Source organism: Manduca sexta, chromosome 11, assembly GCF_014839805.1.
Source record: "Manduca sexta isolate Smith_Timp_Sample1 chromosome 11, JHU_Msex_v1.0, whole genome shotgun sequence".
Lineage (NCBI taxonomy): Eukaryota > Metazoa > Arthropoda > Insecta > Lepidoptera > Sphingidae > Manduca > Manduca sexta.
In genome coordinates, this window is record NC_051125.1 from 11357300 (window position 1) to 11383507 (window position 26208).

Sequence of the window (26208 nt, forward strand, 5' to 3'; positions counted from 1 at the left end):
AAGTGAATTACGTATCTAGAAATATCCTGTTTCAATCTTAATGGAGTAATACTTACGATGAAATTTCATTTTCTAACTTCCAAACAAGATAGCATAACAAACGAGGATTAGGAAATAAAACGGAAAAAAATATGGGGACCGGAATATGATTGTAATTCAATTTGGCCAACAAGTAAGTTACAATATTTTTCCTAGCAGGTGTCATTATGAAGCAAATACCTACATTCAAATTTAGTATAAATGCTTTGCACATTCTAATTACTTCAATCGTTCTACGCATATGGATAGCTCGAGTTGGAACTCAGACAGCCTTACCGGTAATGAGATTGTCATTACCGGCATATCAGGCTTGTTTCCAAAATCCGACAATGTTGTTCAGTTCATGGAAAATCTATATAACCATGTAAGTACGATTTAGTTTATTTTATGCTTTTAGAATAAATGTATTATAAGTAAAATAATAATTAATCAATAAATATATTACCAATGTTTACCATCCACTGTTTATCTATAATATAAAATAAATCGCTGAATGTCTTGCTAAGTGCAAATTTCTAGAGCAATTGAACCGATTTCGCTAATTCTTTTTTTATAATATTCTTTGAAGTACAAGGATGGTTCTTACGGAGAGAAAGTTAAAAAAAATCCTGAAAATGTCTAAAAACAAAAGTTTTCTATATTTCCATACAAAAGATTTGTAACAATACTTAAAAGTCAATTTGAACTTTAACAACACACCTTACAATCGAAAATTATTGGAAGAAGCTTATAGTGCTATATTTGATGCCGGTTTGTATGTGTTTTATATAACTCACTAGCTTTTCACATAAAAAATGCTGATATGCTTCTCTCTTCTAAACTTCTAAAACTTTTATAGATATAGAGAAAGAAATTTGGTCGAAAACCATAGTAATAGTAATAATAAGTAAATTTTTTATTTCTTTAAATTACTTCCATAATATTGGCAGTTTCGATTTCATCGTTTTTCTTAATAGATTAAAGTTGAGACACATTTAAGGCCACTATTGATCATTTTGAAGTCCCAATATTTTATGAAAATTTTATGAGAGTGGTTGATTTTTGTTGGTTTGAAGATATTTATTGCAAAATAATTTAAATATAGACCAATTTTATTTATTTTGGTTTAAAAATGTTTGTGTATCAACATATAACAAAGCTTGAAAATTTTAATTTCATCCAAATACTGAAACAGTGAAAAATATCGCAATAATCATTTCCTTTTACTATTTATGTATATAAGATTAAATTTGCATGTTATTTCCAAAATCCGACAATGTTGTTCAGTTCATGGAAAATCTATATAACCATGTAAGTACGATTTAGTTTATTTTATGCTTTTAGAATAAATGTATTATAAGTAAAATAATAATTAATCAATAAATATATTACCAATGTTTACCATCCACTGTTTATCTATAATATAAAATAAATCGCTGAATGTCTTGCTAAGTGCAAATTTCTAGAGCAATTGAACCGATTTCGCTAATTCTTTTTTTATAATATTCTTTGAAGTACAAGGATGGTTCTTACGGAGAGAAAGTTAAAAAAAATCCTGAAAATGTCTAAAAACAAAAGTTTTCTATATTTCCATACAAAAGATTTGTAACAATACTTAAAAGTCAATTTGAACTTTAACAACACACCATAAAGTTTCAAGTGTTAGTGGAGGGGTTCCGGGAAGGCAAAACAATTGAGTGACGTTAGTATCGTATAAATATTAATGCCAATATGTCGGCTGTTAATCGGTACGAAGTTCGCCGGGTCAACTAGTATTTTATAATAATACATTATGTATTAGGGCCTCTTTAATGTAGTGAAACAAAAATATTTATTAAAGCAATAATGTATGATTCATTCACATAATATAATGAAATATTATGTGTTTGTAGGTATACTGATATAAAATGTATATTGTATAAGGATAGAATAACTAAGATTTCCGTAACAATTACAGTAATTTGTGAGAAATAATCAGGTGGTTATGATATTATCAGGTGACCGACCTATAGTTATTTTCTTGATACGGGAAAATTTCTACACCGCACTTATTAAGTGGTGATATCCGAGTACCATAGAGAAGCTTGGTAGAGATGCATGACGCTTTTACAGTATATGGAATCTACGGCATATTCTAAAAATTAAATAATTGTGCGAATGGTAATTAATAGTTAAGATATATTTTAGGTGGATATGGTGGGGCCCAATAGTCCCAAAATGTCGTTGGGACATCCTGACATGCCTATGTTTATGGGCAAAATCGATGAATATGATAAGTTTGACAGTCAATTTTTTAAAGTGCCGTACCTCCAATCAAAATTCATGGAACCTTACAATCGAAAATTATTGGAAGAAGCTTATAGTGCTATATTTGATGCCGGTTTGTATGTGTTTTATATAACTCACTAGCTTTTCACATAAAAAATGCTGATATGCTTCTCTCTTCTAAACTTCTAAAACTTTTATAGATATAGAGAAAGAAATTTGGTCGAAAACCATAGTAATAGTAATAATAAGTAAATTTTTTATTTCTTTAAATTACTTCCATAATATTGGCAGTTTCGATTTCATCGTTTTTCTTAATAGATTAAAGTTGAGACACATTTAAGGCCACTATTGATCATTTTGAAGTCCCAATATTTTATGAAAATTTTATGAGAGTGGTTGATTTTTGTTGGTTTGAAGATATTTATTGCAAAATAATTTAAATATAGACCAATTTTATTTATTTTGGTTTAAAAATGTTTGTGTATCAACATATAACAAAGCTTGAAAATTTTAATTTCATCCAAATACTGAAACAGTGAAAAATATCGCAATAATCATTTCCTTTTACTATTTATGTATATAAGATTAAATTTGCATGTTATTTCTTTAGGTGTAAACCCTCTATCTATGTCTGGGGAAAGAATTGGCGTGTTTATTGGTTCCTCGTTTGCCGATCAGAGCATGGTAAATTTATTTGTTACGTCCCCAAATTCTCCGTATTTGATAACAGGGTAAGACTTGGTATTATTAAGTTCATAACATTACTTATTAGAATAAAACCTTGGCCATCCTTAGTTTTTCTATTTCACGCACCCTTCACTTACTCTAATTGTTGGTGGAAGGATATATTTTATATCCGCCCGAATAGCGACCCCCGTACAAAAGGTGTTTAAACTCGCCATAGTGGCCCACATAAGTGTGTCACGTTTCGGGATTAGCCTGTTTACATCCGGTTCCAACAGGCCGGCATAATACTGTCAACTGCCGAGGGAAATCATCTGTCATCAGTCGACATTCTATTGGACCCTACTCCACTTACCATCAGTTGCAGTGGGGTCACTTTATCGTGTCCGTTTTAAAAAAATCTCAATTTAATGAGGGATCTGCACACCATTTTTACATACATTACTAAATAATATTTTTTTACGCTTGTAATGGACTTGAAAGCGGCGATAGCCTAGTTGGGTGTGGAACGGTCTGCCAAGACGAATGTCCGCAGATTCATATCCCAAGGGCACACACCTCTGACTTTTCTAAAAAATCATGTGTGTATTCTTTGTGAATTTATCGTTCGCTTTAACGGTGAAGGAAAACATCGTGAGGAAACCTGCACATCCGAGAAGTTCTCTATAGGAATTTCAAAGGTGTGTGAAGTCTACCAATCCGCACTAGGCCAGCGTGGTGGACTAAGGCCTAATCCCTCTCAGTAGTAGAGGAGGCCCGTGCTCAGCAGTGGGCAAGTAAGTATATAATACAGGGCTGATATTATTATATTATTATTAATGGACTTGAAACTCGGCGAATCATTTTTTTAAATTAGCACAAATTGTTACTTGGGTAATGGACTTGTAACTTACAATCTACAGCTTTAGATATCCGTGCTATATGGGATATCAACATTATATTTGACTGTCTAAAACAAGCTAGAACAAATACTTTTTGGAGGGTAACTGTGATGTATATATATGCAACGTCATGTTCAGGTGCAGTAAGGCAATGTTAGCAAATCGCATATCGTACTGGATCAATAGCAAAGCTGCATCTTATGTCATAGACCAAAACAACGCAAGTTCCACTGTATGTTTAAAGCATGCTTACTGGGCCATCAAGAGTGGAATATGCGACGCTGCTATTGTTGGAGGCTGTAATCAGTGCTTAAGGCCCATATTATCAGTTAACTTGAAGAGGTATGAAATGAATTAAGTCAATATAATATGTGATATGAAAAAAATGGTCACTCATGTATAATCAGCCACAAATGCAACTGAACAGGGGATTTGATGTTTTGAAGTCATTCAGCTACTTATGCGGGGCCAGCCCAACAAACGAAATTTGAATCGAATATTTTTCGAATAATTGACTGTACCTACTTACTTTAGTTTACTTAACATGCATAAGTAATCAGTAGTAAATATTCCACACCAATTTATGCAATGAGATACAATAATCGTTACCTAGTGAATGTCACATATTAGTATTAAATAACTATAATCAGTTATCTTAGGTGTGATATGTATTTTGAACCGACTTCAAAAAAGGATAAGGTTCTCAATTCTTTAATTTTTTTTATGTTTGTTACCTTAGAACTTTTGACTGGGTGAACCGATTTCGATGATTCTTTTTTTTTTTATTTCAAAGCTGGTGTTTCCCGTGTGGTCTGATATGAATTTAATTATTGTTGGACTCTTGACTTCGGAGATACATCAGAAAACTCTTAAAATGAAGTCGTCAACTATTATGTCCCCAACGTATACTGGTTTTTACTAACACGAAAAAGCAAAAAAAAAACGATTTAACAAAAAATTATGCCGCCTTCAAAAATCATTAAAAACCAAAAAAAATATATTTAAAAGTGCCTATATGCCTATTCATGAAAAATTGCTTGTTAAGCTAGACAAATACATAAATAAATGTACGATAACTAGCAATTTTAAATACTCACCAATTCCAAAATTGGTAACCAGTACATAGGTATTTTTTTAATGGTTTTTGAAAGCGGTATAATATTTTGTTAATTTTTGTTTGAGTATCGTAGTTATCAGTTTCGTCCCGAGATAGTATTTATTTAATATACTTTTCTGTCACAGAGCCGGTCTCCTTACATTGGATGGGAAAACTAAATGTTTTGACAAGAACGGAGATGGGTACGTCAGGTCTGAAGCTTGTGGAACGATCTTCCTACAAAAAGCCAAGGACGCTAAGAGGTGAATATACTTTAGGTACTAACTCATCTTGACACATTTAAGACAATATATTATATAAATTTATGTAGAAATTGTGAATGTTTATGGGAATGAGGATTACTTATTATATTATATCAAGTAAAAAATTAAACGCGCGTAAGCAAGCGTGACGTCACCGGTTGTAACTAGTAACGGCTAGTCACAACCGGTGACGTCATCTATCTCTTTCTTATCCATGCATCAATGCATGATAACCATGATGCATGCATAAGAAAGAGACAAAGAACAGTGCAGACTCAAATAAGTGAGCTGTGAAAATAATGGCTTCGTTGATATCTATGTACATATATCTCGCAGCGAAACATATGTGCGATACTAGTAAATATGTTTTTCTTAAGGAGGCGGGCACAACCTCGCCTCATTGTGACGGTACCACGACACATTACACTATAAAGAGCGACAAAACTTTATAGAACTGTCACATAAGATATTTAGTTCAAGAATGCATTCATTATTATAATTCAGGTGTTTTTATTTATTTTATAGGATATACTGTGAAGTATACTACGTGAAAGAGAAATTCTTTGCGAGCCCCAGTGGAGATCTTTCAATCGTATATAAGTCAGAAGATTTGGAAAAATTCTTACACGAGTTCTACAATGACATAGATGTATCCCCTGATATGGTGGAATACATAGAAGCTAATGCAATAGGTAAATGTATTTATTGTCTTTTATTATATGAAAATAATATAATATCTGTACCTCTATCTAAAACCTTTTTATTGCAATTGATTAACAAGACGAGGATGTCGCTCGCCTAAAGGTAAGCGATACATCCATATACAGTCATGTCTCGGGGTGATAAGCATAGTATTTTGTAATTCAAAGTTCTGTATGGTGTTTCTACTGTTTATTTTACTGTATATGTTTACTGTTTATATCGTATCGATTACGATCGGGCGAACGGCAAGCTCGTCTCGTCATTCAAAGTAATCAAAAAATAGTACATGTACAAGAAATACGTAAATTACAATTATATAAAACATTTTTTGATAATTTTGTAGTTTAGTGCGAATATTATGTGTGTTAATATATTTTTAAGAAAACGTAGGATGCTGCCTCTCCGACAAATTCTCTTCATCTGGTAATAGTCGCCTTAGGGCATTTAAAATTAAAGTTTATAATATACTCTGGTGGCATATATTAAAATAAAACAGGATGGAGTCAAAACACTTTAATGCTGCAAACTTACAACATGAGTAATATATAATGCGATCAATACAACGGACGGAACATCGACTCACGCGTTGCGTAGCTGCAAGCCGACTGGCGAGTAATGTTGAGTAGGACATACAAGAGGCGGTACATTTGTCCGGGACATGACGTCAAAATGTAAGAGTGGCTCAAAATTATATGTTGTACTACTTAAAATTTTATGTCGCGGCAGTCGCGTTACTTATTCTCCGTCTCTGATAAACTGTAGGACGAGGACAGTGAGGTAGAGAACCGCATGCTACAAATTACAATAGGACGTTATTTTACAATGGACATTACATTACTGCGTTTCAAGTCGCGAGCGAGAGGGAAATATTTTGAGGGTTAACATTACAAAATACTGTAAGATACGCATTGAAACGCCAAGCCTCACTACGCCTCGCCTCATTTGAAGTAGGACGTTGTACTGGCTCAATGCTAAAAAGAGGCTACTCTTACAAACTCTTTTTCATGTCATGTCCTACCCAACTCTACTGGCGAGCCGCGGCTCGGGCGATCATGGCGCGTGCGGCGCGGGTTGCGGGGGCTTCCGAGCGAGGGTCCGTGAGGTGTCGGAACCGTTCGTGCGTTTACGATGGCGCGCGCCAAGTAAATTCGACTCGTCTTCGTGTCGAATGTCCTTGAGCCCGTTACAAGTTTTATTAATATTTGTTTTGTTCGAAAAGTAATTTTTTTTTACATCTATGATTAGAATAAATCGTGGTACGGTATGGTTTTCAATACAAAAATAAGTGACTTTGAGTATTAACGCAATGTCAAAATTATTCTGTATAGTGTTTTATACTCATTACAGAGTTACACGGTTTTCTTTGTTTTTAATTGATGTCAAATTGTAATTACCGGGCTAACATTATAAGTATAGGCAAAACTTATTCAAGCTATTCCCATATAGGCAGCAACAGCAATTTCCTTTCAATTTCGGTTTAAAAAAAGTAATGACCTGAAAGATCAAATCAATTAAGTAAGTGAAGACTTAAGCAAATTATTTTTAATGCATTATTTTTAAAACATTATAGGATGCTAAGAATAAAATTTAATTGGAATTCACACTAATATATTATGTTATCTGAAGTTTTATCATCATCTAAATAATGATCTCTATGGTGCGTTCGTCACGTCAATGTGCTAAGTAATTAATGTATTTGATTGATTGGATTAATATAACAGTAACCTAATATTAGCATCCGTAAAAGCCAATTTTCAACCTAAATTATAATACTCACAGGTATTGCAGAAGCTGACAGAAATGAACTTCAAGCAATTTCTAATTTCTTTGCCAAAAATAAAAACGTAAAAGTAGGATCTGTAAATTCGAACATGGGACATGGAGAAGCAGCTTCGGGACTATGTTCTTTGATTAAAGTAAGTATTCATATGCTATCATAAGTTAAAGCAAATAACCCAAAAAGTACGATGACGTCCGACTACTCAACCGTAGTCGCATGTCCTCATCTTATTTCTTATCCTATCTTATTTTACTTATTAATTTATACATAGTTTAACTTTTGCGAAACTAGAGATAATAGTGCTAGAGGGAAAATAAAAAAAGGAAAGGATAATGTAACTAAAAAGCTATATTTTAATATATACCTATATTTGTTAATCTAATGATGGCAACATGTAAACTGTAAATTATGAGTCGCTACTTACTGTGTTATATTCCTTATTAGGCTCGCATAATGTAACCAATGTCAACTACAAAGTCTCATAATATCTACCTTATATCTTCCTTATATGATCGTGAATAAAATTAAATTACAGATTTGCTTAGCTTATCATACTGGGAAGCTGCCAGCAAATCTCCACTACTATGAGCCTCAGGATAATATACCCGCGATAAAAGACGGTCGCATCCAGGTAGTGGTTGACAACCTTCCATTCAAAAGAGGATTCGTCGCCCTTAATTCTTTTAGCTATGGAGGTGTTAATGTGCATGTTCTTTTAAAAAGCTTTTACAAAGCAAAGGTATGTAAAAAACCAGTAAACAGTTTCGGAGTATTTATTTCTAAAATTCGTATTTAATGTATTTGTTCCATTATTATTATTAAAGGACACAGGAAAATATCGAAGCTCGATACCTCGACTTGTACTTGCTTCTGCAAGAAGTGAAAGCGGCGTAAATAAAATAACGGATTACTTAAAGAATAAACCTATAGATCCAGAAGAGATTGCACTCTTGCATAATTTCTACAGTTATGATGTATCTAATCATACAGCAAGAGGCTATGTCGTCCTCAGTAAGTTAAATTGCTGGTTCCTCTTTTGTTCTTTTTAATTTCATATACAATGTAAGTATAGGCGGATATTATATCGGAAGCATACTCTGTCAGTGAAACCAGAGCGGCTCAGGAGTGTTTTGCGAAAAAACTGCTAACGATCCACTTATTCGGTTTGTCACAGACATGTTTTTTAATTCATCTTGATTAAGTAGCATCTCTTTCCTTTTTTCGTTCATGTCTTTTCTTACACATTTTATCCGAGATCCATGTTTTAAGGTGTGCCTCATCCGGTAAGTCTATTGAGACTTAAACGAAGTATAATGCACAAACCGCTGCTTTTATATTTGTCATAAACCAAGTTATTATCCTTTTATAATTAACAGAGACCACTAGCTGTTATCTCGAAATGATCACAGTGGAATTTTTATTCCACAAAAGGAGTTCCACGTGGGCTAAGTCGTATGCTAAATCGATTCCTTTATAAAGGGCTATATCAAGTTAACCATGTTAAAAAGTAGAAATTCTAGAAAATCATACAAAGCAAAAAATCTATAAATAATAATGTAAGTGTTACGGGTCGAAAATTAATATGGGGGTCTTTATTAGAGCAACAGAAGCCAAAACAATAGATTTTAGACTTTTGTCTGTTCGTCTGTATGTACCGTCTGTGTGTATATCAAATGCAGAGTTCAGTGACATATCACTAGAGTCCAACCTAAACTATATGTTACATTTTACCCTAAAAAAAAAGCGACACTTTTTCGGAAAAATTCGGAAAAAAACATTTTCACGTGGGCGGAAACACGCGCAAAAGCTAGTGTGAACTATAATTTTCATTATATGCAAATAAACTGAAAAAATCGTTAAAAAACTTTACAGATACCAACAAGAATAACGAAACTGTAGCATCATCAATAAGTACTCAACTTTACAATGGCGTGAAAAGACCAGTATGGTTTATATACAGCGGAATGGGCTCGCAGTGGCTCACTATGGGAGCTTCATTAATGAGAATACCAGTATTTGCGGCCGCCATTGAGAGGTAACTTATACCTAACCTTCTATTTGGATCAGTTATTGGTGTTTTGTTTTTATCATGTTAGGGTATCCTTTGGTATAAATTAAAAATATTGTAATAGTATCATTTATTTGAAATTATTATAATTCAACATCAAAGAAATTATATATTTTATTATATATTGGTATAGTATCTAAAAATATCCTATTCCATTAAAAATATTTTTTACTATTGTTTGATAAGTATAAAAAAAGTACAAATTATTATGGCAATGCAAAATATTTACATCCTAGGTGCCGCGCAGTTTTGGAACCAAGAGGCGTAGACATCATCAGAATTTTGACTAAACGAGACAAATCCATTTTTGATAATATTCTTAATTCATTTGTTGGCATTAGTGCTATGCAAATTGGCCTCACTGACGTATTAAAAACGTTGGAGATTATTCCAGACAATTTGATTGGTACGCACTAGTCTTACTCATAATATAAAATTATGAATTATTACAATAATGATTTTATGAATATGGTTTTATTTTAGGTCACAGTCTTGGTGAGCTAGGATGTGCTTATGCAGATGGTTGTCTTACAGCTGAGGAAATGATTCTCGCTAGCTATTACCGCGGGTTAGTCAGCATTGAAGCAGAATTACCTAAAGGAGCCATGGCAGCTGTTGGACTTGGATATAAAAATGTGAGATTTAAAATCTACAAAATTACAAAACACGTTGAGTTGCCTATAAAAACTGTTCTGACCAATTGTGGCAGCAATGTAGCAAACACTGGACAGTCATTTACGCACGCTGTTTTGAAACTTCGCCGAAATATTTTACAATTCTCCATATGTTTGAATATGACTATTAAAAACCCAAATCACCGCTTACACAAAATAAATGCGATTTGAATTGGCGCGCTACGATTGTCCACCTGTCGACTTTGGGAGCTAAAAAGCCTCCGTGTTGCAGCGGATAAATCGGCAAAGTAAAATATATATTTTAACATTGTACAGGTCTGCCACATATGTCCGCCAGAAATAGACGTTGCGTGTCACAACAGTTCAGAATCATGCACGATATCAGGCCCTTATGAAGACGTTAAAAAATTTATTGCTCAGTTGAATAGTCGCGGTATTTTTGCTAAAGAAGTGTACACTTGGAACATCGCCTACCACTCAAGATACATTGCGCAATTAGGTAATATATCAAAAGTTTGTTTAGAATAATTATAATCACAGTTAACCATTTAAACCTCATAATATAAAGCATCATGCGTGGCACGATTGTAGCACAGAGATGTTGGGTGCGATCCCCGTGTCGAGTAAGGAGATAAGAGATTTATCTCAGTATCAACCTGGTATCTAGAATAGGCTCTACTGATATGGCATACTTCTTCCTACTAAAAACGATAAAGACGCGATACATCATAGAATTAATGTTACTAGGGTATAGTTACATATTACTTATTAGTATCATGTGGTGCCATCGGTGTTTTTTTACAGGTGACAAGCTTCTTGTAAAAATGAAGGAAATCCTTACAACTCCTAAATTAAGGAGCAAAAAGTGGCTAGCCACATCCGTGCCACCAGAAAATTGGCACAAGCCCGAAACACAATATTGTTCAGCAGAATATTTTACAAATAACTTATTGGTAAGCAAAAATAGTTCTAGAACGAGAAAAAGTGTTTCATCATACCTTATATACTAATATAATAACTTATTAATATTTTAGAGTTTTGTCTACTTTGAAGAAGTGGCCACAAGGATACCACTTGAGGCAATAGTTATTGAAATTGCTCCGCATGGTTTAATGCAAGCTATTTTAAGACGTTCGCACGAGTATTGCATACATGTGCCATTAACTAGACGAAACCACGATGATATCCCTGATTTCCTTTTAAATGCTATTGGCAAGTAAGTAAGTCTCGACATCTTTCATAAATACAATGGTTTATTAATACGCCATAGCCCAGCCACGGCATAAAGCAAAATTATTAGTGGCCGTTGATCTGCTACGCTAAACCAAAGTGTCGCCGGAACCTCGTGTGCTGTAGCAAGCAGGATGTCTTTGTGTGACATGCAAGTCTGGATAACTGAAGTCCTAAAGACTCGTTGGATCCTATGCCTTATTGAATATTCCGCAATATTTGAAACATGGTTAAATAATTAGTGTAAATGAATCCTTCGTATCATCTCACTTCGAACATACATATAATTTCCTTACTCTCAAAATTAATAGTATTATGAAGCGATTATTACTCTTTTTTTTAGATTATATCAATCTGGTTTAAATCCGAAAATAGAAGCACTGTACCCCAAGGTTACGTTCCCCGTGTCAACTGAAACGCCCATACTGTCTCATCTCGTAGAATGGGAACATCAGGAAAACTGGTATGTATGGGTCTACTTTACCTTACTTTGTGAGCACTGATATTTGCTTAGTGACGTTTTTTTTAGGTTACTAAGAGAGAGAATGAGTGAAGATCTAAAACCAACGTCATCACGCGAGATCTTCTTGTCCGTCCATGAAGATAAATGGAGTTTTATAAAGGAACATGTCAGAGACGGTAACCAATCGATAATTTTTGATTAGATAAAAAGAATGGGTGATGGTGTTATAGGTACATCATTTTTTTTTACTACAAAATCTAGACACCTTGCAGCATGGAAAGTCAAATCGAGAAAAAGAAACTGGTGAAGCAGTAGCCATGTATATATTTGCACGAACCGTTTGCAGCCAATTCCTGTTTGACAGTCAGTCTGAAAATGATAAACTCAAAAACTACACAACGGATTTTGATAAAATTTGGTATGGAGCTAGTTTGAATCCCTGTCACCAAATGTCACGCAAAATTACCGGATCATCTAATGTCATCTATCACCTAATGTTCGATATTGTAAATATAAATTCTTAAGTCGGTTAGGTTAAGTTGGAACTGCGTTTACTATGCACTAACTGAGCAAAAGAAGCGAGTGTGTTCCGGCAATGGTCGGCGAGCGCCATGAAGAAATGTTTGAAGAGCTTCAAGCTAATTTTCGTAAATTTTGAGCTTAAGATTTTATGGTTTATTTTTACAAAAAATAACTAACCACCGGACATAACGAGACTTAACATCTCATGCCTCAGGATAGCGAGCGCAGAGGGATACCACACAATATTTTATAATTCAAGGTGTCGGATGGTGTTTCTACTATTTATGACTTGACTTCACTTGTCTATGACGTTTACTGTTTATGGGCAGTCATATTGCTTATCATCAGGCTAACGGCAAGCTTGTCTCGTCATTCAAATAAATAAAAAAAAGTATTTTTATGATAAAATATGAAAGTGGTAAATTTATATTATAAATAAAGCTTAATTTTTTATTTATATTCTAACTAATTAAAAATTATTTTAGCTGATGCTCTAGACGTTTAAACTAATTCTGACTTAGTTAAAACAACTATTAAATGCAAATTTACCATCAAAAACACTATTAACCGATAATGTCTCAAAAACTGCTTTTGACCAATCTTTTCAGCCAAAATTACGTTTCCCTGTTTTATTTTTCAGTTAAAATAGTTTTTACTGGAAAATAATATATATAACACTTAATTTGCCAAAGGTATCGCAGCGGTGCCCGAAGCTGCGATCTTGTTTCTGGTATGGGAATCATTAGGATTATCCCAAGGCATCAATTACAAAAACCTTTCTGTGTGCTTCACTAACGTTAAGTTCAAAAGTGCAATAAACGCAGTAATGGAAGATGCTTTAAGAATAAACATCAACATATTGAAAGGATCTGGCAAATTTGAGGTTAGTGGCCTGTGAAAATATGAACCACGATACGAATAATTACCATAAACTATACATATAAGCGGCGGTAGTCTAGTTGGCTATGGAATAGATTACCGAGACGAATGTCCGCAGGTTAAAATACCAAGGGCACACACCTCTGATTTTTCTAAAATTATGAGTGTATTCTTTGTAAATTATCGCCTGCTTTAACGGTGAAGGAAAACATTGTGAGGAAACCTGCATACCTGAAAAATTTTCTATAGAAAATTTGAGGGTGTATAAAGTCTACCAATCCGCACTAGGCCAGCGTGGGCGACTAAGGCCTAATCCCTTTGAGTAGTAGAGGAAGCCCGTGCTCAGCAGTGGGACAGTATATACAGGGCTGATATTATTATTATTATTATAGTGACAGCGAATATGTAGAAGGACCTGGGAAAGTTCTTCAAATCACGCAACATTTTGTATAGGATTATCAAGAACATTTGTTCTTGATTATCTCTTCCAAGGAGAGTTGGTATCAAGGAGGCCTTAGTTATACTTAAACTACTGCAAATTATTAGTACAATATAAGAAGTAACATTACTGCACATAAGTACTGCTGGAATGAAAATCGTTATATCGCACGCAATTTTTTTTTATTCTAAAGTGAATAGATGTAAAATGGCATCAACGCTGACTTCATAGATACCTATGAAGTCATCATTCATCTAATAACTATTAGGGACTCGTCGTTACAAGGTACATTCACTAGTTCGATATCTTGAAGATTCCTAAAGACGCCATCATAATTCATTTCTTCGAGTTTCAGTCACGGTTCTACTAACCTTATGAGTGTTAATAGGGATCGATTTCCTTAGATAACGTACTTTCTATTTACATGATTTCTAAATTCATCCCCGAAAAAGCGAACTACTATTTATTAAGAATTCATGAATTTGACAAACTATCCAGCATTGGAAAACAGTAACGCTCTTAAATATGTCTTATCTTTGAAGATTGTGAATTAGTCGATTTCATACTTTGCATCTGCATTTTATAAGTAGCTGCAACATTCGTTTTTTTTGCATACTTGATGCATCTTGCTTGAGTTTGTAATGTTGGTTAAGAGGTTACAATTATACTCAACAAGTACGAAGGAATACGTAATGTTTGAATAGAAGAATATTTTTATTGCGGCGCCTGTCCTATCATCACAAACTACTAAATCTTGAACAGGCATTTTATTACTATATTATGGGTTTTTAAATCAATATATTTGTTTACAATTCAAGGTTACATGGAAAGATGTGATAATTTCTACTGGTTACATACATGCCTCTAAAGTAGAGTTGTTGCATGATTACGTAAATATATTAGAAACGGAAGAATGCGATAAGAAACTAAACTCTAACGATGTGTATACAATAATGAATTTAAGAGGACATTCTTACGGGTACGTTAATTATTATTAATAACTTCATCTAACGGCTTTAAAGGAAGAAGTAAAAAAAACGCGAGGATACACAATACTTACCTATTTATTGGTATTAACTCTTTTTACCTCTTTTTATTTATTTACAAATCATAACACTACATAATATGGCTTATTATAACTGAGTTAGGATGCGCACTGAGTTTAGAACTTGTATCGTATCCTTTGCAAACCTGTTACAGTACTTAAATTTGTCAGACTCTAGTTCGAAGTCTCAAGTATCCAATTTAATTCAATTAATATGATTACAGGTTGAAAATGCAAACTATAGATTGGTGTAATTTAAAGCGTAATAAAGCCCAAGTAAAATGGAATGGTGAATGGATTGTATTTCTTGACGCGCTTTTGCAATTGGGTGCATTATCGACTGATTATACCGATGTTGCAATACCTGTATATATAAACAAATTGTTTATAGATACAGCTAAACATAAAGAATCTGATGATGGAAAATATAATGTAGCAGTTATGGGAAATGATGAAAAAATAATCCGGTACGTAACTATATATATAGAGAATAATATGAACGATGATAAAAATCAATTACCTTCGTTGCTTTTAGGTATTTGGATTATAAATTTATATGCCATTTCTTTCATTTTTAGAAGCGACAACATCGAAATACATAATATCGTATTTCAACGAAAACCTATGATGAAAGGCGACGATATAGTGCCACAAAATTTGGTAATAAAAGTAAGTTGTATCATTAGGTCATTGTAAGTATCATTTCCCATTATTTAGATCTAAATGAGGTTTTGAACTTTTGGTTCGTCCTCGAAATTATCATATTATAATATATGATAGAGAACACATGTAATACCTTGTACCAGTTCATCGAACTTGACGTTTAGGTCCTAATCATTTGACCAGAGTGATAAGTTTTGAGTACCATACATGCTTGTAAATTGTCTACAGAAAACGAATGATCCCATATACTCAAATCAAGAAAATGATTATGCTGAAGAAATGAAATTAACAAGTATGGGATATGGAGATTTTGATAAATTATATTGGACGACATTTAAAGACACGAAGAGTGATACATCATTGGAGGTAATATTAGATAAATTAATTACTAATATACATAAGATATTTATATTACACATTATTAATATACATAAGATCATTCCATTGGTTTTCGGCCATATAAGTGAGAGTGCCATTGCAAGTGCAGATTTTAAATTATTGTACAAATTACTCATCACATTTTTTATTTACTTATATATACTAATAATAATAATATTAATAATTAATTATTATTATATACTAATAATAATAATAAAAAATCACATTTTTAATATTATTAAAAATGTGATTTTTTTGTGAAAATGCTTACATATTTGTATGTTTGTTAGATGTAAACAACTGATAGGATTTGGATGGAATTTGGTAAATAGGTAGATTTAATATCTATTATTCAACGTTTTCGAAATTTACCGTGCTTTTTTTAGGTTTTCTACGCTGGAATATCGATAAGAGACTGGTACAAGATAATGGGAAGTAAACCTGAATGCGACTCGTTTGGAATGTATTACAGCGGTATCAATAAAAGGCACGTTTTGGGATAAGTACTATAATTTTCTTTTTTACCACGTACCTAATCAACTACATTATTAATCTAAATGCCCGTATTAATATTTGTATTTTTTTAAACGTTGTTCATCTATTTTCCGCCTCAAACTTGTGCCCTTCAATGGAAATTAGATTATATACGCCGTATTTTATGCTTGGGTCATCAAATTCACATTTAAATTGTTCATTTTATAAACTCGAAGAAAATAAGCTTCGACAGACTCCGTCGCATGCAAATTAATCGCAGGATTTCCGTTTTTATTTGAAGTAAATAATGCTAAAAACTCATTCACAATGTTCATCAGGAATGAAAGAGTGATGGGTGTTGTTAGTAGTGGTGCCATGGCGACTTCAGTGGAACCCGACTCGGACTTGTTGTGGCCGGTGCCTGAAGACTGGAGCTTGGAAGATGCCGCTACAGTTCCGATGCCGTATCTTTTAGCCTACTATGTTTTGGTATATTTGTGTGTTTGTGACTTATATTATTATTGATGTACAGAAAATCTATATACGAGTATATAAAAAAGAAAGTTGTGGTAGTGACACTATTTATAATTCAAGAATGGTTGAATTGATATTGCTGAAAATTGGTGAAGAGGTAGCTTAGAACCAGGAGACGGACATAGGATACTTTTTATCCAGTTCCCATGGGAAGGGGACGTGACATAAAATGTGGTATAACAAAGGGAAATTTGGTATGGATATAGTTTAGGATCCTGCGAAGTTTGTAGGCTACTATCTCGGGAAAATAATAATGATAAAAGCTAGTATCATTATAAATTTTATTGCAGTTACGTTTATATTGCGAGTGAGTAGAACTTAATGGGGCATGGAACTGTTATCTACATCTGACGTGTGAATTGTGTTTCAGACTATAAGAATCAAGATCCAGAAACACCACAGTATTTTGATAATGGATGGTGCCACGCCCATTGGTCAAGCATTCATATCTATATGTCTTGATTTAGGTTGCAATGTATTCACAGCCGTTTCCAATTTTGAAAAGAAAAAACTCTTGCTAGAAATTTTTCCAAATTTGAAAGGTATGTTATTAAAATATTTTAATTTGAGTTTTGAATCAGTTTAGTTTTATATGAAGGACATTATTCAAGAATAGTTGGACACATAACTGCAATACCTGTTATGGAAAAGTTATAAATAAGAAGAATTTAAAGTTGTAAAAGACGACAATCATAAAAAAATCATCGCCTTTGGTACCGTCAGAATCAAAGTAATTCATATAAGGATATAGTTAGGTTACATGTAAATGAGTAAAGTGATAGTTGGCATCAGAATTTACCAATTTGAGCAATCATATATATACATAATACCATTATCTTTACTCAAATTATTACAATTATAATATTACACATATATCGCGCACGTTATGATTAGTATATTAAGTAGCATTAACTTGATTTTTTCAGAAAACAATACAATTGACTACAGTACAACAGAGATCAAACCAGTAATATCAGCCAATAATACGAAATCATCATGTAATATTCTAGCTAAATGTGGTTATGGTGTGCCGTTGGAGGTATAACTGATTAAAAATATATCTGAATAAATTTGAAACCATGAATATTAAACGTAAATATAAATAAACAAAACTTTTCAGACCGAGATTCGGTGCATAGATGAATGCGGTATTTTATTACATTTCATTGAAGATCCGAAAAGTATAGAATTTGGAATGGATGTCTTAAATCTTAGCAGAAGTCTGTGTTTAGTCCATCTACCTAATGTATTTAAACCTGATCATTTGCACGAGAGGAAAGTAAGTGTTTTTACTAAATTAATCAACATTTTAATATAGAAGCATCCTTCTTAAAGGGTACATTTTTTCAGCTTCTACAGCGCGTAATCGGCGAAGGCATTGCTAGAGGCGTGGTGAGACCATTGCAACATGTGGTCTTTCGCCCTCCAGATGTCAGCAAAGCGTTTCAGCTATTCTCCTCAGATAAGTTTATCGGCCAAGTACTGGTTGATATGAAAACAATACAAAAACACCATCTCTGTGCTTTGCCAAGGTATTTATATAAAAAAAAAAATTAAATGTTTGCAATGTGCTAATATACAACACATTTTCATGAGTATCACAAGAAATACACTTTTGAATACACCGAAAAACAATCATTATAATTAGATTTCGAAGCCAGTTTCCAAAAAACTACGAAAATTGTTATTAGGATACCGAAAGGTTTATTGATCTATTATTATCTGTTCCTCATATTTTTTACATCGTCTTGTGATTTTAATATTTTTGCGTTGAAACATGTTTGTCCGACGACAGATACTTTAACCCACCCAATTGAAAAAAATCAGTCTAGCTTTTCAATAAACTTCTATTAAATAATTTTACCAACCTAATAAGTATTTTTATCTGACTAGCACTTAGTCCTTATGATTCATCATCATCATCATCATAATCATCATCATTATATAAATTCCATAACGAAGTAAAATTTTGTCTGCAATTGATACTCGGTAGGCTAGGGCTATATGTGAGCTCGATAGTTATTCACCGCTTCCTGGTGCGGGATGTATAACATAATATTAGCAAGCTTCGAGCCCAAACATATGGGCAATTCGTTGCAGCGTGATATTAATAGCATATAAAGGGACGCCATAACATATCACATAAAATAGCGCCTAAAAATTTACGGTATAGTCCAGAGGGCGCTAGTTTAATATAGCTGTTTTGAACATAATAAATAATATTTACGATATTAATATAACAAATATTATTATAATACTCTTGGCTTCCAGAATAACTGCACATCCAAAAGAGATACACATAATAATCAATGATGCAAGTGATTTAGGATTACTTATTGTTGACAAACTTGTTAATCGAGGAGCAAGAAATTTAGTTCTGCATTGCACGACACAGTCTGGATATTTACAGTATAAATTGGAGTAAGATATTATTTCTTTTATCTTATCATTCACAGCTACTATCTTTGTGAGGCAATATTTTTCCAACACGATATTATAAAGTAATTGTTTAGAAACTTTTTCGAAATTTGTCGCCACTTGAAAGTTGCTTTACGTAACTATAATTTCATTCCTCCAATATCATTCACTAAATATAAATTTTAATTTTGTAACAAAGAAAAAATAATACGTTAGGAAAAGTCGCTCTTCACAAAGTAGCTCGATGTGAATACATCATTTACACAAAATACTGTTATCAACGTTTATTATATTTTTATAAAGTTAATATTTTTTTGATAAATATTTCTGTTCTAGTGGATACTTTTAAAAATTGGGAAGGTAAAAATATTGGTAAACAAAGTAAGAGTAAAAAACTTTATTTAATATTTTTAGTTCATGGGAAAACTCTGGCGTATTTGTAACACTATGTTCAGACGAACTTCTGGATAAGAATTCTTGTATCACGTTTATTGAAAAATCAAAAACCAAAGGGCCAGTTCACAGTATATTTGTAGTAGAAACTATGAAACCAAACTATACAGAGTTTTATAAAATAGACAAAAAGATATTAAGGGAATCTGACATATTACAAGCATCTATTGTTGATAACCTCGATGAAGTATCAAGTGAATTATGTCCTGGACTAAGGTTAGTTTATTTCGTAAGATTAGTTTATTTTATTAAATATGATCTTAAGGGACACATGCAAATTGTAGCGTTGAACTTTTAGGTCGTTTGTGGTCATTGCTCTAACACCAGTTGACAAGAATGATCGTATTTTATTCGAACGTCAAAAAACTTGTCAACTTCGAAGACAAAGGGGCCTGCCATCAATCGTCTTCCAAATTGAACTTTCCAATCAGGTATTTTTTTTTAAACAAAAGTATAATTTCGAACGTAACTACAGCTGAAGATTACTAACTAATCTAACACACAGTATTATCACACTTTCCGGCTGCCTTAGTGAGTGGAATTGTGCTTTAAATAACATAGTTAATTCAGTTACTGATACACAACTGCATATTCGGGTTTCAATTTCATTTCAGCAAACAGACAATATTGAAAAATTGTTAATAAATACAAGTGCTCAACAACTATCATCGATGGTCAAGTCTTTAGAATTGGCAATGGAATACGGAAGAGATGATATATTTAAAACTAATAACGAGCAGCCATTCGTAAATTTCAAGAAAAAATTAACGAAAATTTTAGGTGAGCAAAATGATTGATTATAATTAATATACTTATAAAATAAATGAAAATTAAATAGTTTTATCGTTTATTATAGAAGATAAGTGTATTTCAATAAACAACAACCTTCGATTTCGGTCTCTTTCTGCCCCTTGCTATTTGCAACCATTTGGGATCCGTTTCTTTTCACCTTCTGTTTCTTTAGCGATTAATAAAATTATTGATAAATAATTTATTTTAATTTGTTGCCAGGCTTAGGAAAGATCACACTACAATAAAATAACAGACGACAAATAAAAATGTTAATTACATTAGTCTTTTTAGCTTATGTATTGGGTAATTGAATAGTACCTAGCACATGTCTGATTTTAAGTTTGAATGGATAATGATTGGCACAAACCTAAATAACTCCCTTCCTTACTTTACTAACCTTTGGGCCAAGCCATTGAAACGAGTTAAGCGAATGACGGTACGCTGGCGCTGTCCGCTTTGCTCTGTGTCAGATATTCTACCTATTCCCTTACCTATTTGTCTCGCTCCAACGTCGCTGCTGACACAAAACCTCTGGCGGTGCCGTTCGGGCTGCGACATCGTGGCTTAGCACATAGTCTGTTCCATGAAGATGGCCAGAAGATGCATATTCTCACTAGAATTATTGTGTTAACAGGCTGTATGAAACATATAACATCAGATGACCTCCACAATAAGTGTAAATAACCTTATTTTCCAGGAATAAAAAATGATGATGAATATGTTAGTAACAAGACTTTGAAAGACTTGGGTATAACAACCTTACTACTCAAAGAAATAAACATTCTTATAAACACCGTATACGGATTTAACTACGCTCCCGAACAATTACAAAATAAAACAGTTCAGAGGTAAATAAAAAATACCGTCAAAAATAACCCATTAATTAATTCTTAATTATTAAGTAGCCGTTAAGACGTCTCGAATGATCTCCATAGTAATACATCCTGGGTACTATGGGACTTGAATTCAAATCCTTGGGTTACGTTTTCAATGCAATGTCTAATTGTTTATAGAATTTACCAATAGGGGAATGTCCAGGAACCTAATGACTCACCTACCTACCTAACGAAGAAGATAATTTTGAATAGACGTCAAAGCACATTTAAATTAAATCATTGATATTGTACGAAATTTAAATAATCATCAAGTTAGTTGATACATTTGTCTATTTCTATTTCACTTTAAACTCAGCGTTGTTTGTAATTTATACTATTATTGCTGAATTAGACAGAAATCTTTACTACGTCAGAATAAAATTAATATGGACTGAATGACTCGACGTTAACAATAAAGTTTGAATTATCTAAATAACAAAAGTATTATGAAGTAAAAACCTCAAAAAGGCGAGAAATTATTTAACGTGATAAACAAAATCATACATTATTAAATCAAATAAATACCTGGTTTCAGTTTATTAAAGATAGATGATGGATATGAGACAGAAGTGAAAACTGGTCTGAATGCACTATTCTCGTATATAGACGATGATGAGTACAGAGCGAGTGATGCTATTGTGGTCATGCCTACAGATCAAATGACATTCAAAGAGGTGAATTACAATCCATTTGTAATTTATAGCGGCGATAGCCTAGTTGGTTATGAAACGGAGTACCGGGACGAATGTCCGCAGGTTTAAATCCGAAGGGCACCCACCTCTGACTTTTCTAAAAAAATATTTGTGTATTCTTTATGAATTATCGCTTGCTTTAACAGTGAAGGGAAACAGCGTGATGAAACCTGCATATCTGAGAAATTCTCTATAGGAACTTTCGAGGATGTGCGAAGTCAATGAACCAATCCGCACTGGGCCAGTGTGGTGGACTAAGGCCTAATTCCTCTGAGTAGTAGAGGAGGCCCGTGCCCAACGATGGGACAGTATATATTATACAGGGCTGATATTATTATTATATTTCTAATATAAACAAATATTATATTAAATCACCGTCTGCCTCGGTGGCGTAGTTGTATTGCATGTCCGGTACAATAGCGCTCTGAGGTCCTGGGTTCGAATCCCGGGTCGGGCAAAGTGATGTTTGGGTTTTTCTGCTCAGTATCAGCCCGGAGTCTGGAATTTGTGCCCGATATGGCGATAGGCTCTCCCCCTATCACATCATGGGACGGAACATACTTGGCGAAAAGTGGGTGCCCTAGTTGCGCCTCTGCATACCCCTTCGGGGATAAATGCGTGATGTTATGTATGTATGTATGTATTATATTAAATTAAAAATTGGCTTTGCAGTAGAATGAGGTTTTAAAGGTTTTATTGTGATTACAGAAAATAGAAATCGATTCTACACGCACTTATCTTTGGATGGTGCCAGGTTTGGAAGGGCACCATGAGGTGTTCACATCGTTGTGCAGTGCAGTTAATATCCAGACCGTGACGTTGCAGATAGGATTAGAAATCCAGGAAGACTGTATACCTCAAATGGCGGCTCGCATTATGAAAGTAAGATTCTATACAGATAAGTCAATATTGTGAAACCAAAACTTCCAGGTTATTAAATTCTTGTCCGAACAATTAAAATCTTTTCAAAATGAACTTAAAACAAGAGTACATAACGTACATATTGTATCAGCTTTATATTATTGTCCATATTTTTCTCTGTTTAATTTCAATCAACTCCTACTGTTCATGCGTGATTAGTTAACAATTAATATTAAATAAAAATCAGGCAACAGGAGGTATAAAAACAGATGGGACATAATAGAATATTATTAACCAGACTCCAAAATTGGTAACCAGTACAAATAATTTAATATAAGAATATTAAATTACTATTTGGTTTTTAGCGGTTTTTGAAGGCAGTTTATATTTTGTTATTCTAATTCACAAAATTTCGTTGTGAATAATACTTAAATTTATAATAATTATTATCAGTAATATTAAGCGACGACGCTGCTACGTATTAAAATCAATAGCGGACATAATGGGATTTCAAAACCTTTACAAAATATCGGAAGAAAATTTAACAAAAACTATGTGAATTATTACGTTTTCTTGAATTTTCTGATGTATTTCAACTAGTACATCTGGGCTGTTATTATTATTATAATTAAATATTATTAGAAGGAGCCGTTTATAACAAGGAAATAAAGATATTATTAGACCTTAACCTCTAACCTCAGCAAGTTTATTTATATATTGTATATATTTTTTTCAGAATCTCAAGCAAACGTTCAATCTCAAAACCAAGTTCTATTTATTGGGTTACTCTTTTGGTGTCAACTTAGCTTTAGAATTGGCATCATTAATAGAAAAAGAAGGTATGGCATTATAATTTCAAGGTCATGTAAAATAGCTTTAATACTGGAAATATTTAATGAGTAACAGGAATTAAAAATTCTACTTATAATTAGTAAAAGAATTAGAAATAAAATCTACCTTTTTTTGTTTCAGGTCATACGGGAGTCGTTTTCTGTTTAGACAGCAGTCCAGATGCATTGAAGGTACAAATGGATGAATATATAGGCGAGATTAACGAAGAAGATCTGCAAAATGTAATCATAGAACATATGTATTGTGTCTTTAGTGGGAGAAATAAAGACGATATCAGCACAGAAATATCGAACATAGACGACTGGACCGCAAAAATAGCATTTTGTATTAAAAAACTTAAATGTTTTGTCAACCATTCACATGAGTACATGAAATGTATAATACAATGCTTTTACAACAAAATAATAGCCGGCCGAGAATACAAGCCTAACTACAAACTACAATCACAGTTAGTGCTTCTGAAAGGGTCGCTGATCAATAGAACAGCGCTTGCAGAAGACTACGGCTTAAGCAAGTACAGCGTGCAGCCGGTGCGAGTGTTTAACATAGAGAAAGATATCGTGTCCATTCCACATGACTACAAGGTAGCTAGCATCATCAACAAAATGCTGGAATCACATATCTTGGAAGAGTCAGAGAAATAGTTATAATTTTTGACCGTTAATGTCACACATCATAATTTAAATTATATTTAAGGCCACTATTTAAAGTCTACTATTTCGAAACTGAGACAATAAAATATTTTATGAAGTTTGCAATAAAAAATAATATTAATATATTATGAGTATTTAGTACTTATATTAATTTATCTGACGATATTAAAAGCCGAGTGCAGACGAGTCGTTGTACATTCACACAACACAATTAATTAGAAATCTACCAATTCCCTTCTTCTACCTTCCCTAATGGCATTTTAGTATGGAGTCGATATAGATTACAAATTTCGATCATTATATCGAGTACAAATTCTAGACTCCGAGCTTAAGTCCCTTTGCGTCGTGTTTCTCAATGCCAAGGGTGACCTCCCTTCTGTATCATTTTTTCATGAACGAGCTTTCTCCATCTGTATCTGTGTCCGGCCGTGTGGAGGTCACTGTAAACTGTACAGTCAAGAGCGGTGCGGATCTGGTCAGACCAATGCGTTGACCTGCGGCGATAAGGCCTTCTCCCATCTACTTTGCCGGTCATGATGAGATTCACGAGGATTTCACCGTCTTTTTCAATGTGACCGAAGTAATCCAAGATTCTACGTAGACAGTCGGATAGGCTTAATAAGTACTGACCAGAAAAACCCAATATCACTGTGCCCGATACGGATATCAGCCCAAGATCTCAGTAATAGTCGGACCGCGTACCAAAGTACTACGCCACCAAAGCAGTCAAGGCTAATTGTAAATATTAATAAAAATCATAAAAATGTATAAAATAGGGCCATGGCCGAGTCTGTTTCAATGCAATAAACTCAAAAACTATTAACTGATTTCGGTGAAATTTGGTATGAATATAGTTTGAGACTGTGGAAAGGTCATCAATTATTCTTTTCCTAAATATAGATATATTTTAGCAAACAAAACTATTGGTAAAAGTCAGAAAGAAGTACAAACTTTTCTTTACAAAATCCTTAGATTTTTCAATACAGGTTGTTAATTTTTGAGTTGTGCTAGTTAAATCTAAGATTTACCGAGGCATGGACTCTTATAGTAACATATTGTTACGCGCCGCAATCTTACCCAATAACATCGGGCGTTTCCGGAAATATTCGGCTGCGCAGGCTGCCTAGCAGAAGAAAAGCTATGCCGCGCCGCGACTAGCCTATTATTTTCTATGGTTACAAAAAATATAATGTTTAATACCGCAAAAAGAAAGTATCACAATATATATTAGGATAGATATAGTATACACCTAGCATTAAAATATTCATATCTATTTCAGTTGAATATACATATCGACAGCCATTAAAATTTTACTGGAAGCAAACCTCGAAACCAAATTGCCTTTAACGGTGAACGCAGACGAATGAAGCTAAACTGTAGACAATTTTCGTTGCAATTTTAATGAATCAGAAAGGGCGGGATCAGTCATAGAACATCAGCTTGCAGTGCCATTATTGCTGTTGTGTTTTGCAGAACTGATCCTGCTGTACCTTCAATAATCATGATTAATTGATTCCTTCCTAATCGAATTTCGACCACAGCGGCCAATCTCAACGGAGATCAGCCAAGTACGCAGTAGATATTATAGTA

At 33.4% G+C, this 26208-nt stretch overlaps 1 protein-coding gene across 2 annotated transcripts; it reads left to right on the plus strand.

Moving 5' to 3' along the window:
* The first annotated feature begins 661 nt into the window (after positions 1–661).
* On the plus strand, positions 662–24721 carry LOC115444304 (fatty acid synthase). 2 transcript variants are annotated; one of them, XM_030170032.2, is made up of 37 exons: positions 662–1329; positions 2206–2398; positions 2897–3017; positions 3990–4193; positions 5094–5210; positions 5736–5902; positions 7692–7828; positions 8228–8431; positions 8517–8703; positions 9565–9727; positions 9997–10166; positions 10244–10395; positions 10711–10894; positions 11200–11348; positions 11430–11611; positions 11969–12088; positions 12155–12264; positions 13303–13493; positions 14747–14907; positions 15198–15440; positions 15552–15642; positions 15865–16002; positions 16401–16501; positions 16827–16977; positions 17393–17564; positions 17949–18061; positions 18143–18301; positions 18373–18554; positions 19294–19443; positions 19855–20109; positions 20192–20324; positions 20508–20673; positions 21383–21533; positions 22096–22234; positions 22961–23134; positions 23850–23952; positions 24086–24721. In XM_030170032.2, exons 1-37 carry the CDS (start codon positions 1273–1275, stop codon positions 24607–24609), a joined length of 6114 nt encoding a protein of 2037 aa, XP_030025892.2. In that variant the 5' UTR covers positions 662–1272; the 3' UTR covers positions 24610–24721. The 2 variants fall into 2 exon arrangements, with proteins under 2 accessions (XP_030025892.2, XP_030025893.2); XM_030170033.2 differs by lacking the exons at positions 22096–22234; positions 23850–23952; positions 24086–24721 and having other exon boundaries at positions 22961–23053.
* The last annotated feature ends 1487 nt before the right edge of the window (positions 24722–26208 follow it).

Excerpts from the sequence above, each read along its gene's own strand:
- LOC115444304 (XM_030170032.2), top strand. The coding sequence starts at position 1,273 with ATGTTATTTCCAAAATCCGACAATGTTGTTCAGTTCATGGAAAATCTA. Across the intron at positions 15,441-15,551 it reads AATGATGAAAAAATAATCCG|AAGCGACAACATCGAAATAC; the intron begins GTACGTAACTAT and ends TTTCATTTTTAG. Across the intron at positions 20,325-20,507 it reads AAATTGAACTTTCCAATCAG|CAAACAGACAATATTGAAAA; the intron begins GTATTTTTTTTT and ends ATTTCATTTCAG.